Below are 19,459 nucleotides of genomic sequence, written 5' to 3'. Positions count from 1 at the left end.
CCCTATGACCCAGCCAAAACGTACTCACCTTCCGTCCTCAGGACCACCTATCCAGGCACCTGGTACCTACCTGAGGATAGGGAACTCGCAATATACAAGCTCATATTATCAAAAACACCACTAAATCTATAGGGATACTAAGAATACTCACTGATTACTAGGGATATCCATACCCTACACTACACTTATTCACATCAGTTGGTCTCGCGGCCACCCTGACCCAGACCGTTCTACCCTAGGGCAGATCTGACACACAATCTGGTGCGTCTACACACGGGCCTGCAGAACCCAATGCTCCCTTTTCCAAACCGTTCGCGATCCTGCGAAACTTACACGGTGATCTCCCTCTCACCGCTCTCATTAATCTTATACCACAATCCGGTGGCTTTAGACACTGGTTTGACCCTCCAGTGCTCTCATTAACGCCGCATGTCAAACGACGACCACATTCCTATGAACACCTATACATATATATATATATTGGGATATTATCTCAGCTGTCTACTCGGGATGAAACTACAATGATGACTTTGGATATGGTTTCAGATTATTATGTATTACCTGCTCTTGGCATCAAAGGTCCACTCACTCCCTATTTATGTGATCACCACTCACCTGATTGGGATTACTCATCCATTCATGCGCCTAGCAAACACCTAGAAGTGCCATTTACCTTTAGTGAACAAGAATAGGGACTACACGCCAGTTAGTTATAAACTGGGGACATTTATTACAGTAATATAAACATTTATGCAAATCTAACAAAGACTATAGGTAGAACACACCGCTTGAAAGAGAAAAGATTACACATAACAGGAACACTCCGCTGAAAGGGAAAAGATTAAGTGTAGCTAATGTGATGAAAACAATATCACCTGATTAGTGTGAAGTCTTGTTCTAGCTGTCATCTGGGTTACTCTCTCGTCTGTGCCTTGGCTCATCTCATGCTCTCTCTCCTCTCCTGCACTCTTGGGTACACCTCTGCGCTGATCGCTCTGTCTCTGGACTCCTCTCCCCCGCTCTGACTGTCTCTCCACTTTGCGTCTTCAATCTTTTAATAGTTCCTGCCGCTCTGATCACCGTTCATTCTGTCTCTCTTATTCGCTCTATCTCTGCGCCAATGTCCAATTCCATCTGCTCCCATAGGTTAATCCACGAGCTCTCCTCTATCTCTTCTAAAAGGCATTACTTCAGACTCCAGCTATTCACACTTCCTCCTGATAAACAACTGCTTCTGACTGCTTCCTTCAGTTCCAGCTCACTATTCAACTCAGCTCTTCTCCAGATTGAACCCTCTCTCTCTCTCTGCCAACTCCACTCCACTGCTCTCCTCTCTGCTGGACTCTCTCCTCGACTGACTCCTCGACTCCCCTCTGCTTGACTGACTGACTCCGCCTCTGTACTTCACAAATATAGAATGCTGTTTCCTCATGGAAAGTTCCAGCCAGCAGCATCTTCCCACCAATCCCATGCACCAGGCTCCTTGCGCTAGACGCTCCCACAGTGACCAGTCTGCTTGTTTCGTCTAGAGCCTGAGCCCGGGAACAATTCCTGATTAGATTCAGCTCTGGCCGGTTCTCTCCGGTCCGCTTAGGGCGAACAACAGTTATAACTATAAACATTACTTTTGCCCTAAAAAGCCTCTCTGCTTCCATCAAGATGGAGTCTCTCTAGCTTTAGGCCTGAAAGGGGTGAAATGCTCCTTAGCTCTGTCAGAATACCTACATACACCATACCAATGTGTCTAATATGTCAAAGCCAATAGGCAATAGACAGGTTAAAGTCAAGAATAAAGGCATATTAAGCAGCTATCCTCTTCTAGGTCTGGAAAAAGGGCTTAAAAGGGCCCACACAGGCTAAGAATACCTATACTAGATGCGAGCAAGAATAATGATCTATTATCACTGCTAAATAAAGCCAAAAACCCTGCCATTACACTCCACCCTTAGATCCTTATCATGCGAGCATCTTTATAAACAATAACATCTAAACAAACAAACATCAACACAATCTATCAACAAATCAAAACCTAAAAAACTTCCTAAAAACAATGACAACTGAAGGAAATTCCACCTGAAACTCAATTGTAGGGAATAGAAACCTAAAAACAAATCAAAGCACCCTTGACTCGAATGCTGAAACATATCTGAGATTGGATCTGATAACAACAGAAACTAACCAAAGCATCCTCAAACTAAATGTGCCTCAACTTCTAATGATAACTGGTGAAATCTAATGATGTAGGGACTTATGTGTTGAATGAAAACAGCAAGGGGCCTAAATGGGCCTACTTCGGACAACTTAAGGCTAAATGTGTTTCAACTTCTAATGAGAAAACAAGAAAGGGCCTAAATGAGCCTTACGTACTATAGGCAACTTAAACTAATGATGACACATGAAACTATTGGTGTAGGTGCTAATATGTGAGATGAAAATAACAATAGGCCTAAATGAGGCCTACCTGCTGACATTAGTCAATTTAAGGTGAAATCTGAGAAATAAACATGACAAACTGTTGCAAGGTCTGGATAAACATTAACACATAATCATACTAAAAGACACACCACCCAGAACCATCTAAATTGTAAGGTAACCACCCTTTGATTAATCAAGGTGAAAATGCAAGAACAGTAAAAAACTACAACCCCAGTCTACAAGATTACTAGTGTAACATCAAGCTTAAATCACACAGTGGAGCACATGTGTGCGCCATCATTGAAAAAAGTCCTTCATTCGGAAAAACTATAATAGGTGACATATTTTTTTTTAAAGTGGGGCCTGCTTGTACAAGGGATTATGAATCAAGTCCTTTTACAATCCTGTAACAAATAAAACATGTTTGGGTTTCATTTCTTTTCAAAAGTGGGGCCTGCTTGTCCAAGGGATTATTCAATGTCCAAATTCTTCAGTGTAGGCCACCACCCTGCATCCTCGGTACTTCCTCCAATGCGGCCATCCATCACCCGGTCTGGTCTGGTCTGGTCTGGTCTGGTTCCATCATCCAAAACAATAAACTAAAATAATAACATGAAAATAAAAAGCTAAAACAAATAAAGGGAGTGGGCAGATGCACGCACGCACCCCAACTGCAGCAATCCTAGAAACAAGAGAAGAAGTATCATTATTCTTGTAAAATAAAATTTTCCATTTAAAAAGCACCCCGGGTGCCTTTCATTATTGAAAAGAAAATATCCTAATTAATTAAAAACATTCAAAATTTAACTTTTAGTAACATTGAGTGGGGCCTAACATACCCTAATCCTAACTAAGCCAGTCTCACCCTTCTGGGCAAGAGCCATGCTACAGTGTGAAGAGAAAAATTTTTGAAATACTGCCAAATGATGACAGCATCAGCAGGGCACTGCAAGCCTCCCATTTTCCCTGGTCAGAGTCTGAAGGGCAGGCCACCCCGCCCTTAAATAAACAAGCCGTGCGCGGAAGAAAATTGGATTGTAGCCCATCATAACACACTGGGACGTGATCGAAACTTGCAGAATGAAGGGAAATTCATCTGCGCAGACCAGCTGGTCTGCCAAGGTCAAAAAACAAATTCCTTATGCCTGTTCTCATGGCCTGATTCTCAAACTAACGGAGGCTAATATTAATAAAAAAACAATTCTGTTACAGTGTATTGCCAATTAAAAAAGATCCAATTTTTTTTTTTTTTTTTAAAAAGACGTTTGTCCAACTAATTCAACTAAAGGCAAGACATGGAAAATTTGAGTACTTATTTAAAAAGGGCAACTATCTTTTGCACACCAAATTATATACATTCTGCATTTGAGAAACGAATTAACATGGCCCATTTGTCAAAGAGAAATAATTTGTAAAACAACATATACATTTCAACATTGTATTTAAGTTCACATTTATAAAAACATACATTTTCATTTTACATTTGGGAAAATAATAATGTCACGTTTTAACTTTTTTCATTTAAAAGCACATGGTTGCCTCACACTAATTAAAAGCACATGTTACCACGCACTGTCGGGCAAGATTTATTATTCTAAACCTATTATTATTGCAACCATCACATTCCTGTCTAGATGGAAACCCCTCACAGAAATAATTAATGAAAACAGCCCGTAGCATGCATTCTAACGGGCCATCTTTTTAACATTTCACTCATTTTAAAAGAACACAGCTTTCTCCGTAAGGTTGATTTATAACCACATCAATTCCAAGGTGAACCCACACAAATTCGTAGACGCATTTCAAAAGGAATGTGAAATGAACAGAACCCTTCTCAAAACACAAGATGTTACCTTTCCGTCAAGAAACTGACAAAGCACGTAGGCTGACCAAGGAACCAAAAAAAAAGTCAAAATCAAACCATCAAAAATCCTTAAAATAATTCACTGACTTTTATAGTCAGGTCAGATAACCATGCATGTTGACAGCATGTAAAAAATAAAGGCTGCCATCTCAACTCAAGATATTAACCCTTTGGCAGCTCAAATGGAAACATTTCCCAACGTCCATTTATACATGGGAAAATCATTAGCACATTTCTTCACGTTTACAAAAGACACGTACATATTTTCAAAAACGTTATCCCCAAGCACCCGAGAAAGATCCAGCCCTCTCCTGCCAAACGTAATGAGAACATGCCCTGTCCAAGCCATGACCACATGGCGCTATTCACAAGCCATATTTACAAGACAATAAACAAACTCAAAAAACAACACGCTTGTCACAAGGAATATATTCAAAGCACCATTCACAAGCAACACAGCAGATCAACATGAGAACATGCACCTCACAAGGCACATTAAAATGGCGCTATTTACAAGTCATATTTACAAGACAGTAAACAAACTCAAAAAACAACACGCTTGTCACAAGGAATATATTCAAAGCACCATTCACAAGCAACACGACAGATCAACATGAGAACATGCACCTCACAAGGCACATTAAAATGGCGCTATTTACAAGTCATATTTACAAGGAGCTATATTCACAGAACTCCACAGATCATAGAACAATGAACACATTTCACATTGCACAGCATAAGCAGATGCAGCAAGCAATTTAATGGGCAATTTAAAAGCACTTTTTACACACATTTATACAATTGGACCATCACAAAAACGTAACTGGCTTCCTCATGTAATGCCATCCTTCAATTCTGACAGTTTAAACACCAAGATGAAAACCATTCCTTCCACCCTGAATAAACCAAATGCCATGATGTAATACAATCTCCTCACGCTGCAACTGTTCAAGCCAATAGGTCTAACAGGCTACATAAACTGCAACATTACGCCAGATGGAACTAGCGTGCAGGGCACTCCCTCAGAACACATGGCCAGGCACACAGGCTTCGTAAACTGTCCGACTACGCCAAAATGTAATTGGCGTTCATGGCACTCACTAACAACACATGGGAACCTCTCTAAACACATGGCCAGGCACACAGGCTTCGTAAGATGACGACTACGCCAAAATGTAATTGGCGTTCAGGGCACTCCCACACAACACATGGGAGACAATCTAAACACATGGCCAGGCACACAGAGTTCGTAAACTGTCCGACTACGCCAAAATGTAATGGCTGGATTTTCTGTTTAGATGGGATCAGCCCCCAGGGGCCCCTATGACCCAGCCAAAACGTACTCACCTTCCGTCCTCAGGACCACCTATCCAGGCACCTGGTACCTACCTGAGGATAGGGAACTCGCAATATACAAGCTCATATTATCAAAAACACCACTAAATCTATAGGGATACTAAGAATACTCACTGATTACTAGGGATATCCATACCCTACACTACACTTATTCACATCAGTTGGTCTCGCGGCCACCCTGACCCAGACCGTTCTACCCTAGGGCAGATCTGACACACAATCTGGTGCGTCTACACACGGGCCTGCAGAACCCAATGCTCCCTTTTCCAAACCGTTCGCGATCCTGCGAAACTTACACGGTGATCTCCCTCTCACCGCTCTCATTAATCTTATACCACAATCCGGTGGCTTTAGACACTGGTTTGACCCTCCAGTGCTCTCATTAACGCCGCATGTCAAACGACGACCACATTCCTATGAACACCTATACATATATATATATATTGGGATATTATCTCAGCTGTCTACTCGGGATGAAACTACAATGATGACTTTGGATATGGTTTCAGATTATTATGTATTACCTGCTCTTGGCATCAAAGGTCCACTCACTCCCTATTTATGTGATCACCACTCACCTGATTGGGATTACTCATCCATTCATGCGCCTAGCAAACACCTAGAAGTGCCATTTACCTTTAGTGAACAAGAATAGGGACTACACGCCAGTTAGTTATAAACTGGGGACATTTATTACAGTAATATAAACATTTATGCAAATCTAACAAAGACTATAGGTAGAACACACCGCTTGAAAGAGAAAAGATTACACATAACAGGAACACTCCGCTGAAAGGGAAAAGATTAAGTGTAGCTAATGTGATGAAAACAATATCACCTGATTAGTGTGAAGTCTTGTTCTAGCTGTCATCTGGGTTCCTCTCTCGTCTGTGCCTTGGCTCATCTCATGCTCTCTCTCCTCTCCTGCACTCTTGGGTACACCTCTGCGCTGATCGCTCTGTCTCTGGACTCCTCTCCCCCGCTCTGACTGTCTCTCCACTTTGCGTCTTCAATCTTTTAATAGTTCCTGCCGCTCTGATCACCGTTCATTCTGTCTCTCTTATTCGCTCTATCTCTGCGCCAATGTCCAATTCCATCTGCTCCCATAGGTTAATCCACGAGCTCTCCTCTATCTCTTCTAAAAGGCATTACTTCAGACTCCAGCTATTCACACTTCCTCCTGATAAACAACTGCTTCTGACTGCTTCCTTCAGTTCCAGCTCACTATTCAACTCAGCTCTTCTCCAGATTGAACCCTCTCTCTCTCTCTGCCAACTCCACTCCACTGCTCTCCTCTCTGCTGGACTCTCTCCTCGACTGACTCCTCGACTCCCCTCTGCTTGACTGACTGACTCCGCCTCTGTACTTCACAAATATAGAATGCTGTTTCCTCATGGAAAGTTCCAGCCAGCAGCATCTTCCCACCAATCCCATGCACCAGGCTCCTTGCGCTAGACGCTCCCACAGTGACCAGTCTGCTTGTTTCGTCTAGAGCCTGAGCCCGGGAACAATTCCTGATTAGATTCAGCTCTGGCCGGTTCTCTCCGGTCCGCTTAGGGCGAACAACAGTTATAACTATAAACATTACTTTTGCCCTAAAAAGCCTCTCTGCTTCCATCAAGATGGAGTCTCTCTAGCTTTAGGCCTGAAAGGGGTGAAATGCTCCTTAGCTCTGTCAGAATACCTACATACACCATACCAATGTGTCTAATATGTCAAAGCCAATAGGCAATAGACAGGTTAAAGTCAAGAATAAAGGCATATTAAGCAGCTATCCTCTTCTAGGTCTGGAAAAAGGGCTTAAAAGGGCCCACACAGACTAAGAATACCTATACTAGATGCGAGCAAGAATAATGATCTATTATCACTGCTAAATAAAGCCAAAAACCCTGCCATTACAAATGCATACTTCACAGGTCTACGGAATTGTTAGAATTGGGGGTCTCTAGTTGGCAGTGGTGTGCACCCTGTCCAAGGAGGGACCCTTCCACCTAGTCAGGGTAAGGAAGTTACCCACCAAAGATTACTCCTGCTCACCTGCTTTGTAGCTTGGCACAAGTAGACAGGCATAAGTATAGCATTTGTACAAAACAAACACACTAATACAGTGAAAACACTACAATTGGACACTACATAAGTTTAGAAAAATATGCAATCTTTATCTAAACCAAACAAGACCAAAGGGACAAAAATCCAACATGCTGAACTCAAATTATCACTTTTTAAAAGTTTAAGCAATTCTGTCCATGAAACTCTTTGGATGCCATGATTTTAGCACAAAGTAACTTTGATGCATCAAAATCCAAAAGTAAAAACATCTGCAGAGGAGAGACAAGTCGAAAACCACAGCGATGCATCTGTTCTTGAGTCCCTCTTCAGTTCTGAGGCACGCAAGAGAAGTGTTGCGTCTGTTCCGGCCTGTAAGGAGAAGGGATGCGGTAAAATCGGAATGCAGATCTGTTCTGCGGCTAATGCGGTGGAAAACTCGACACACAGGTGTGATGCGATTAAATTCTGGTTCACTGGAGTCAATGCAGCGGCATCAAAGCAGGTGCTGCTCTGATTCCTCCAGCCACAGATGGGTGATGCGTCAAATCTTTCAGCTGCACACCAGGGCCTGCGCAAAGTTAGAGCAGAGGTCCCGGATGTCAGAGACTCAGTGCTCTAAACTCGGGCTGCAGAGGTTTCTTCAGCCGCGGACAGGTGCTGCGTTGATTTATTCAGCCGCATGGTGGCAGTGTTGTGGGAATTTCTACTGCATGGTGGTTGCGTTGGAAAAAAAGGCACTGGAAGGGTGATGCATTAAATTTGGAGTCTTTAACACCAGAAACCCCCGCCAATGGCCCAGACCTGAAATTGGTACCACTTAGCAGGTCAGAACTCCCAGCAGTAGAGTACAGGGATCCTGCAGGTCAAGTCTTTGATGGCATGAGACTTCCAACAGGTGTCAAGCACACACAAGCCCTTGGAGAACCTTGAAAAAGCAGGATTCAAAAACAATGTCCAATTTTTTCACTGCCCACCCACAGAAGCTGCAACTGCAGGCCACCCCAGTGAAGCAAGACACATCAAAGGGTCTGTTCTCCTCCTGACAGGTCTTCGGGTCTTCTTCTTGGCAGAGTCCTCAATCCAAAAGTGTTCTAAAAGTCTGGGGTTTTAGATCCAATACTTATACCCCTTTTGGCCTTTTAAGTAGGCATACTTTAAAGGATAGTGTTTATAGAGTACACGTTCTTCCTTACCCTGTCTTGACTCCAGACATATTCCAGGGGTATGGCGACAGCATTGTAAGAGGCCAGGCACAGTCCTATTCAGGTGTCAGTGACAACTCCTCCCACCACTCTAGCTCAGGAAGGCCCATCAGTCTGGTAAATCAGGATATGCAGGGCCCACATCAGCTCCCTTTGTGTGACTGTCTAGAATGAATGCACAAACAACACAGCTGTCAGTCTAAACCAGGCTTTGATGTCACAGGCAGGCAGAGGCACAGGATGGTAAAGCAAGAAAATGCCCACTTTCTAAATGTGGCATTTCCAAACACACAATTTAAAAGCCATCTTTCCATAAAGATGTGTTTTTAAATCAAGAGCTCTGTGAGCCCAAACTCCAAATCTATAGCTCCTACAAATTGAAAGTTACAATTGAAAAATGTTACAGGGAGCTCCATTGATAACCTTTGGGTGAGCTGGTCCTTGCAATAGTGAAAAAGGAAACTGGCAGTAGTTCACTATCAGGACTTGTAAAACACACCAGTACATGCCCTACCGATCACATACATTAAACTCTGCCCATGGGTCTACCTATGGTTTACCTTCATAGTGCCTCACATGCAGTAAAAGGGAAAGAACCACTGCCCAAGTGCGGACACTCTACAGCCATAAAGATATTACTTGTAAGCCCCTTTGTGAATACTGGAAAAAGTAGTAAAGTTGGACTTTAGGTCTAATTTTACCTTTGTGAACGCAGCTCTACGTCTTTGCCTTTGACCTAGTTCTGCTCTCTGCTGCTGTTGGCTATATTTGTGCTATACAAATCCCACATACTTACATAATGTATTTATCAGGAAGCAAGGTGTTATTATTGGAGGAAATATATAAGCTTTGAAGTGATCTAGGACATGTTTTTCCACCCAGTGATAATAACGTTATGTATTTCAACGTAACAGAGCTTAACAATATATGTACTTATTTTGTGAGTGTGATTGCTTATGTTTTTTTAACTGATATACTTTCCAGGAATGTCTTCGCTCAAAATCGCATTCAACCTTGTGGGAGGATTAATAGTTCCATAGATGGTGCACTCTGGAATGTCAACACTTACGAAATCACGTCATATGCAAAATAGAGGGGGGCTTGTACATTTTTGTGGTTCGGGGTCCCAGAAATCTTAGAGCAGGTGGTGAGTGTGAGCACCTTGTTGCAGTAAATAACTACATTAAGGTGAACCTATTCATTTGAGCCGGAGGCCTCTCTCGTCACCTCATGCACCTGATGGCGTTAATGGGTTTAATGAGCCAACATGTTTGTAATCACTCTGTCCCAGGGAAGCCTAAATCAGAGCAGCTTTATAAAAGCGTTTTACTCTGTACTGAGCATATAACACAGGAAGGACAGCCGAGCATCTTGTCATCCGCAAAGAGGGCTCTGGTGTCCCTCAGCTGGAGTGCGCCTCGCGCTCTTAAAGGGTGTCACTCGCCTGGAGTGTGCCTCGCGCTCTTAAAGGGTGTCACTCGCCTGGAGTGCGCCTCGCGCTCTTAAAGGCTGTCACTCGCCTGGAGTGCGCCTCGCGCTCTTAAAGGGTGTCACTCGCCGGGAGTGCGCCTCGCGCTCTTAAAGGGTGTCACTCGCCTGGAGTGCGCCTCGCGCTCTTAAAGGGTGTCACTCGCCTGGAGTGCGCCTCGCGCTCTTAAAGCGTGTCACTCGCCTAAAGTGCGCCTCGCGCTCTTAAAGGCTGTCACTCGCCTGGAGTGCGCCTCGCGCTCTTAAAGGGTGTCACTCGCCTGGAGTGCGCCTCGCGCTCTTAAAGGGTGTCACTCGCCTCACGCTCTTAATGAGTGTCCCAAAACTGGGCAGCTTCATGGTACCACGCATTCTAAATGTGGGCGGGTGTTGCAGGTACGATTTTGAAGTAGAATGACTTTCGTCCCCCATTTTACGAAGCATGACTAAAAACATTCAAGGGAGAAAAAAAAACAATTTTTTATAACTGATTACAGAATATTTAAATAGGAAAATAATTTTACACCTTATGACATGGTGATTGATACTCCAATCCAGGCGAATGAAAAAAGTGTATTTCGCCTTAAAGGTTAGTCAACAATAGTGGCGCACAGTCTTGTCGCGCGCCACCAGTGATGTCACTTAGGTAAACACCATGGCAGCGTCTCTGTGCTCTCGGGCACACTTCTGCGCATTTGTTTGCACAGGTGCTTTCTGTCAGGGGCATGATCCTGATATAGGAATTAAAAGAAGCCGGTGAAGCGGTGTTTGTGGTGGGCGGTCTATCAGGCAGAGCTACCGCACAAGTATTTTTTCTTCATGTAGCAACGACTGTTTGGTCCTAAAACCATAACATACATATACATATACTTTAAGCTCTGCTACTCATTTATATCAACTTTCAATAAGTTTGAATTGAATGGGCACTAATGAGAAAATACATTCTTCTAGGCACATGAATTGAAAATAACCATAAAGAACCCTGTAATTTCAGATATGGTTCATGAGTACTTTATGAGACAGTGATAACAATCTATCATTCGTCAACATTAAGGGGTGCAGTGGGTATATTTACTATTTAGCTTGTGAGTGCTGCACAGCAACGCCAAGCGGTGCGAGGCATGGCGTCAATGTATTACTATAATACAAGTATGTTGATGCAGGCAGGATTGCGCAGCAGCGCGCAAGTGACTGCAGAACTCTTTCGCTTTTGGAATTGCTGGTCGTGTTTTGCATATTTCGTTGTTCCTGTTGAATTGTGTTGCTTTCCGTCAGAACTGTAGCTGGGTAATGGGTAGTATGTTCTTTCACAGAGCCCCTACCCTAAATGTGCTGCTGTACGGCGCACTGGCTTGCCTGTTGCCTGTCTCCGTGGGTCGGGTGTCCATGTCTGGCTGCCGCCCCCAGCGCAGCCATGAGGTTTCTGGGTTCTCAAGAGCGGGAGACATCCTGATTGGAGGAATCATACCAGTCCACGACGACCGCATTTACCCTGAAACAACGTACATGGCGGAACCCGCGCAACTTGTCTGCCAGTTGTAAGATTCTTGTTTTCACTACGTTTATGCTCTAATCTTCTTTTGGGAAATTTTAGGGGATGGGGATGAATAATAGTTGTGCAAAAACATCCTGCAATAAATATCTGGTGCATAAGGTTTAGGAAAGGAAATTTGCTTGTGTGTATGTAGTGCGTGGGTTTCAGTGATCATAACTGCGGCACAGCCAGAAAGAGAGGTGGAAGGATTGATTATACTATTGGGGAACTTACTGTACTGGATTTGGTTCATTACGGACGCTTCCCTTCCTGGTGCCTGTGCTTTGTGTATGGGAGAAGCATGCACTACTGTTGACCGTGCTATATCAATTCTTTGTGTATGGGAGAAGCATGCACTACTGTTGACTGTGCTATATCAATTCTTTGTGTATGGGAGAAGCATGCACTACTGTTGACCGTGCTATATCAATTCTTTGTGTATGGGAGAAGCATGCACTACTGTTGACTGTGCTATATCAATTCTTTGTGTATGGGAGAAGCATGCACTACTGTTGACCGTGCTATATCAATTCTTTGTGTATGGGAGAAGCATGCACTACTGTTGACTGTGCTATATCAATTCTTTGTGTATGGGAGAAGCATGCACTACTGTTGACCGTGCTATATCAATTCTTTGTGTATGTGAGAAGCATGCACTACTGTTGACCGTGCAATATCAATTCTTTGTGTATGTGAGAAGCATGCATTATGATTGACCGTGCTTTATCAACTCTTTTTGTACAGGCGAAGCATGCACTACTGTTGACCGTGCAATATCAATTCTTTGTGTACAGGAAAAGCATGCATTATGATTGACCGTGCTTTATCAACTCTTTTTGTACAGGCGAAGCATGCACTACTGTTGACCGTGCAATATCAATTCTTTGTGTACAGGAAAAGCATGCATTATGATTGACCGTGCTTTATCAACTCTTTTTGTACAGGCGAAGCATGCACTGCTGTTGACCGTGCTGTGTCAACTCTTTGTGTACAGGAAAAGCATGCACTACTGTTGACTGTGCAATATCAATTCTTTGTGTATGGGAGAAGCATGCACTACTGTTGACCGTGCTATATCAATTCTTTGTGTATGGGAGAAGCATGCACTACTGTTGACCGTGCAATATCAATTCTTTGTGTATGTAAGAAGCATGCATTATGATTGACCGTGCTTTATCAACTCTTTTTGTACAGGCGAAGCATGCACTGCTGTTGACCGTGCAATATCAATTCTTTGTGTATGGGAGAAGCATGCACTACTGTTGACCGTGCAATATCAATTCTTTGTGTATGGGAGAAGCATGCACTACTGTTGACCGTGCAATATCAATTCTTTGTGTATGGGAGAAGCATGCACTACTGTTGACCGTGCAATATCAATTCTTTGTGTATGGGAGAAGCATGCACTACTGTTGATCGTGCTGTATTCATTCTTTGTGTATGTGAGAAGCATGCACTACTGTTGACTGTGCTGTATTCATTCTTTGTGTATGTGAGAAGCATGCATTATGGTTGACCGTGCTTTATCAACTCTTTGTGTACAGGAGAAGCATGCACTGCTGTTGACGGTGCTATATCAATTCTTTGTGTATGGGAGAAGCATGCACTACTGTTGACCGTGCAATATCAATTCTTTGTGTATGGGAGAAGCATGCACTACTGTTGACCGTGCTGTATTCATTCTTTGTGTATGTGAGAAGCATGCACTACTGTTGACTGTGCTGTATTCATTCTTTGTGTATGGGAGAAGCATGCACTACTGTTGACCGTGCAATATCAATTCTTTGTGTATGGGAGAAGCATGCACTACTGTTGACCGTGCAATATCAATTCTTTGTGTATGGGAGAAGCATGCACTACTGTTGACCGTGCTATATCAATTCTTTGTGTATGGGAGAAGCATGCACTACTGTTGACCGTGCAATATCAATTCTTTGTGTATGGGAGAAGCATGCACTACTGTTGACCGTGCTGTATTCATTCTTTGTGTATGTGAGAAGCATGCACTACTGTTGACTGTGCTGTATTCATTCTTTGTGTATGTGAGAAGCATGCATTATGGTTGACCGTGCTTTATCAACTCTTTGTGTACAGGAGAAGCATGCACTGCTGTTGACGGTGCTATATCAATTCTTTGTGTATGGGAGAAGCATGCACTACTGTTGACCGTGCAATATCAATTCTTTGTGTATGGGAGAAGCATGCACTACTGTTGACCGTGCTGTATTCATTCTTTGTGTATGTGAGAAGCATGCACTACTGTTGACTGTGCTGTATTCATTCTTTGTGTATGTGAGAAGCATGCATTATGGTTGACCGTGCTTTATCAACTCTTTGTGTACAGGAGAAGCATGCACTGCTGTTGACGGTGCTATATCAATTCTTTGTGTATGGGAGAAGCATGCACTACTGTTGACCGTGCTATATCAATTCTTTGTGTATGGGAGAAGCATGCATTATTGTTGACCGTGCTGTATCAACTCTTTTTATGTACAGGAGAAGCACGCATTATTGTTGACCGTGCTGCATCAACTCTTTGTGTACAGGAGAAGCATACACTATTTTCGACCGTGCTATATCAATTCTTTGTGAATGGGTGAAGCATGAACTTCTGTTGACCATGTTGTATCTGTTCTTTATGTACAAGAGAAGCATGCACTAGTGGTGACTGTGCTATATCAGTTATTTATGTATGGGAGAAGCATGCACTACTGTAGACTGTGCTGTAGCCATTCTTTGTCAATTTGAGAAGCATTCACTACTGTTGACTGTGCTGAACGCATCATTTGTGTATGGGAGAAGCATGCACTGTTTACCGTTTAATGTCCATGCTTTATGCATGAGACAAGCATGCACTACTGTTGACCATGCTGTATCAATTCTTTGTGTATGGGAGAAGCATGCAGTACTGTTGACCATGTTGTATCCGTTCTTTGTGTATGGGAGAAGCATGTACTACTGGTGACCGTGCTCTATCGGTTCTGTGTATGGAAGAAGCATGTACAACTGTTGACCATGCTGTATCTATTCTTTGTTTATGGGAGGAGCATGCACAACTGCTGACTGTGCTGTATCCATTCTTTATGTATGGGAGTAGCATGCACTACTGTTCTCCATACTGTATGGATTCATTGTGTATGGGAGAAACATGTACTACTGTGGACCCTGCTGTATGTATTCCGTATGTATCGGAGAAGCATGCAATGTTTACCATGCTGTATGCATTCTTTGTGTATGGGAGTAGTGTGCACTGTTTACTGTGCAGTGTCCATTCTTTATGCATGAGACAAGCATGCACTACTGTTTACTCTGCTGTATCCTTTCTATGTTTATGGGAGAAACATGCACTACAGTTGACCGTCTTGTATACATTTTTTGTTTATGGAAGATACATGCACTACAGTGGACCGTGATGTATCCATTCTTTGTGTATGGGAGCAGCATGCACTACTATTTTCCATGCTGTATGCATTCATTGTGTGTGGGAGAAACATGTACTACTGTCGACCCTGCTGTATGCATTATTTGTGTATGTGAGAATCATGCACTGTTTAACGTGTTGTATGCATTTTTTGTATATGGCAGAAGCATGTACTACTGTTCACTGTGCTATATTCTTTCTTTGTCTATGTGAGAAGCTTGCACTACTGTTGACTGTGCTGCATCCATTCTTTGTCTATGTGAGAAGCATGCACTACTGTTGACTATGCTGCATCCATTCTTTGTCTGTGTGAGAAGCATGCACTACTGTTGACTGTGCTGTACGCATTCTTTGTGTATGAGAGAAGCACGTATACTAATGTTGACCCTGCTGTATGTATTCTTTGTGTAACGGAGAAGCATGCACTGTTTACCATGCTGTATGCATTCTTTGTGTATGGGAGAAGCATGCATCACTGTTGATAGTGCCATATCCATTCATCTGTATGGGAGAAGCATGTACTAGTGTTGACCCTGCTGTATGCATTCTTTGTGTATGGGAGACGTATGCACTCTTTACTGTGCTGTGTCCATTCTTTATGCATGAGACAAGCATTCGCTACCTTTGACCATGCTGTATCCATTTTTTTTGTATGGGAGAAGCATGTACTATTGTTGACCCTGCTGTATGTATTCCTTATGTATGGGAGAAGCATGCACTGTTAACCATGCTGTACGCATGCTTTGTGTATGGGAGAAGTATGCACTACTGTTGACCATTCTGTACTAATTCTTTGTGTATGGGAAAAGCATGAACTACTGTTGGCTGAATGCATTCTTTGTGCATAGGAGAAATATGCACGAGTGTTGACAATGCTGTATCCATTATTTGAGTCTGGTAGAAGCAGGCATTACTGTTGACTATCCTGTGTGCATTCTTTGTGAATGGGCCAAGCATGCACTGTTTACTGTGCTGTTTCCATTCTTTGTGCAAGACAGAAGAGTGCACTACTGTTGACTGGGCTATATCTATTCTTTGTGTATTGAAGAAGCATGTACTACTGTTGGCCCTGCTGTATGTATTATCTGTGCATAAGAGAAGCATGCACTACTTTTGCAGTCCTGAATCCATTTGTGATTATAAGGATAAGTGTACACTACTGTGGTTCACAGACAGAATAGCACTAACAAAAATATTGTAAGGACACAATCCAGGACCAAAATATCGAGAAGGTAAGTGCAAATAGGTAAGCATATATTTAGTTTTCGTAACTCCCCATCTATGTATCTTGTTTTTATACATATATATGTTCTCAAGGTACATATGTTATATAGTAAAACGTGGTCTAACCATAGAAAATGACCTTCACAACATTTGGCCTCAATATTCTTGGCACAACATTTTCTCCACACAATATGTTTATCTAAACACCACTCCTGTTGCCTGTGCTTTCTCAATTCTTTTTGCATGCGAGAAGCATGCTACTGTTGCAAGTGTTGTGTCCATTGTTTGTGTAAGAGGGTAGCTTGTGCTGCTATTGTCTCTGCTGTATACATTATTTGACACACTTTGCATTCATTCATGTTTGTTCTGCTGTTTTAGTGTTTAGCTCCAGATAAATCCACTTTGCAGCCAGCACTTAAAGTTCAGCAGTAAATATTTTCGCACAATAAATTAATTGGAGAAACTCATATGAATTTTTTTAGCCAAGAGTTGCTAAACGCAAACTAAATTGATAGGATGAAATAACAGAATGCATTGAAGATCACAGCCACAGTATATTAGTAGAGGATTTGTTTGGCAGTCAGGTATTCTTTTCTGCAGGGCTGGTTGGATTGGCTGAACTGCACAACACTTGTGAAAGATGTAGGTCTAAGGTGCATTGTATCTGAGGGTTTCTTTCTGGTCTGAATACTGAAATAGCATAGGGAATTTTATAGCCAGCATTGGTTACCCATATGCCGGGTGACCTGAAAAGTGGGCTGGCGGAAAGGCGCTGCACATCAGTTAAGAGCCGGCCTGACAAGTCTGAGTCATATCTGGGGAGGGTGTGGGGAGGGGGGGGGGGCGTACAGAGTCTATGCAATGATGAATAGGCTACGTCACAGCAGGGGGTGGGGAGAAGTCCATATTTACACAAATTAATTGTCAGCAGTTAATACATTTGATGACTACTACTGTAATAAAATGCTCCAGCTAATTAATAGTACATTATCAGGTACCACAATCACAGCAGGAAAGATTAGTGTTTGGTTGACATCATCAATAAATTCATCCCATAGTTTTTTTTTGTTGTCCCGACTTTCATGCTGAAAGTTACATGAAATACTAAACTAATCACATATTCATGGACCACAGGAAAAACAAGTGAGAGTGGAAGTTGATTCATACTTCGCTCATTCTGGAAAATAACCAAACATGAGTATGATTGTACTTCTGAGTGTCTAAACACAAAGCGGTGGTGAGGATATCGTGGAACATGCAACCTTACAGTTGAAGAGTCTTTAGGCACCAACATACATGATGTAGGTGGTGTTTGTTTTGTCATTTACCAGCATGTGTGGACAGAGAACTAAAAGCAGTCCTGGTGAAAGTTTTTATACCACTCCCCCCAGAGAAGACTGGTCTTCTCTGGGGGGTTTGCAAACCTTCCAACTCACACGGTGCCACTGTGTGTTACACGATATGAGCTACTTACATATGGTCATGCAGTGAGAAGCCGATGTCAAAAGATGTGCACACTAGTAACTAGAAACTCCTGCAGAGAGCAGGTTTCCAGATAATTGTTCAGAAGCTCTATGCAGCCAATGTCTTTCCAAGGGTGTGAAACCTCTCCAGGACTTTTGTGACAACCTCAACAACTTAGTTTTTGACATGGGTGTGGGTAGGCAGTGACTTAAAGTGATTCAGCCTGTACTCAGCAAGTTCCTCCGAATCTACAGCTCCTCTTCACAGAGTGAACCATTTTCCGACGCTTCCAAGTCTGGTTTGGGGAGGTCTCTTCCCACGCGCTAGGGGCTGGTGATTATTGAATGTTCTGGCTGGCAAGCCTCCACAATGAAAGGAGCGAGGAAGTGTAGCGAACAAGCTTGGCTTTCTCAAATGGGTTTATTGGTTGGGAGGAGGGGGGAACTTCTTAAAAAACATCTGTTAAATATGGATCTTATATATAACCAGGTTCAATCACAATATTCCATGAAATAGCACCATTATGTTAAAGTCAATATTATACTAGGAGTGGGGATCATGAGTTGGAAAGAGACTTGGAGAGAGAGAAAGATACAGCTGAGGACAGAATGTAGTGGTCATCCATTAACTAGCTAATGCCATGATAACTGAGGATAGTTTGGACTATAAACACATATCAAATTTCATGGCCAATACATTTAACTGGTACACACTAATCAGATCCTTGACATCAGAGGAGCAGTTTCTTTGATCTGTTCCCACTGAACCTGCATCTACAGGGACAGATTGTTTTTGTCATTGCAGCTCAAGCTTGGAATTGCCTTCCAATAATATGTTATATATGAGTCTTATATAGCGCAACGGCTACTCCAAAGGAGTGGCCCGGCGCTTTGTGCTCCAGACCCAAAAAGGAGACTGAAAAACATAACAACAGAGGAGAACAGAGGCTAAGGATGGAGGCGCTCTAACCAGAAAATAACCAAGTCTTTAGACCCTTCCTAAAGGCAAGCAGATTGGATGTGGACTGAAGGGACAGCGGTAAAGAATTCCATAGCTGGGGGGCCAAGAATCTAAAGGACCGACCGCCCAGTCGGGCCCTCTTTATACGGGGAACTACAGCAAGTGCCAGTGACTCCGATCTTAAGGATCGTGTCGGCCGGTAAAAGTCCAGCCTCTTCTGTAGGTATTTTGCACCTGTGGCGTGCAGGGCTTTATGGGCTAATGTCAAGGCCTTGAACATTATCCTCTTCCGTATGGGAAGCCAATGGAGGGATTGCAGCAAGTTAGAGGCACTGGTTCGGCGATGCAGGCCAAAAATAGCTTGTGCTGCAGCATTCTGGGTCACCTGCATGCGCTGTAAGAGATATTCCGGCAGACCCAGATACAGAATGTTAGCATAATCCAATCTGGATCCAATGAGTGCCTGTACAGTTATTCTCCGATGTTCCTCAGAAAGCAAAGGA

The 19,459-nt window shown here is 42.9% G+C and overlaps 1 protein-coding gene across 1 annotated transcript in view; it reads left to right on the top strand.

Annotated features, from left to right (window-relative positions):
• The first annotated feature begins 11,859 nt into the window (after window positions 1–11,859).
• Window positions 11,860–19,459, top strand: part of LOC147662578 (extracellular calcium-sensing receptor-like) — a 71,857-nt gene continuing 64,257 nt past the window's right edge. Inside the window, exon 1 of the mRNA XM_086951070.1 lies at window positions 11,860–11,891. Coding sequence (XP_086807196.1) covers window positions 11,860–11,891 — 32 coding nt within the window. The remainder of the gene's footprint in view (window positions 11,892–19,459) is intronic.

Source organism: Lissotriton vulgaris, unplaced genomic scaffold (assembly GCF_964263255.1).
Source record: "Lissotriton vulgaris unplaced genomic scaffold, aLisVul1.2 SCAFFOLD_4485, whole genome shotgun sequence".
NCBI classification, from domain to species: domain Eukaryota; kingdom Metazoa; phylum Chordata; class Amphibia; order Caudata; family Salamandridae; genus Lissotriton; species Lissotriton vulgaris.
This window is presented reverse-complemented; position numbering and strand designations above follow the sequence as displayed.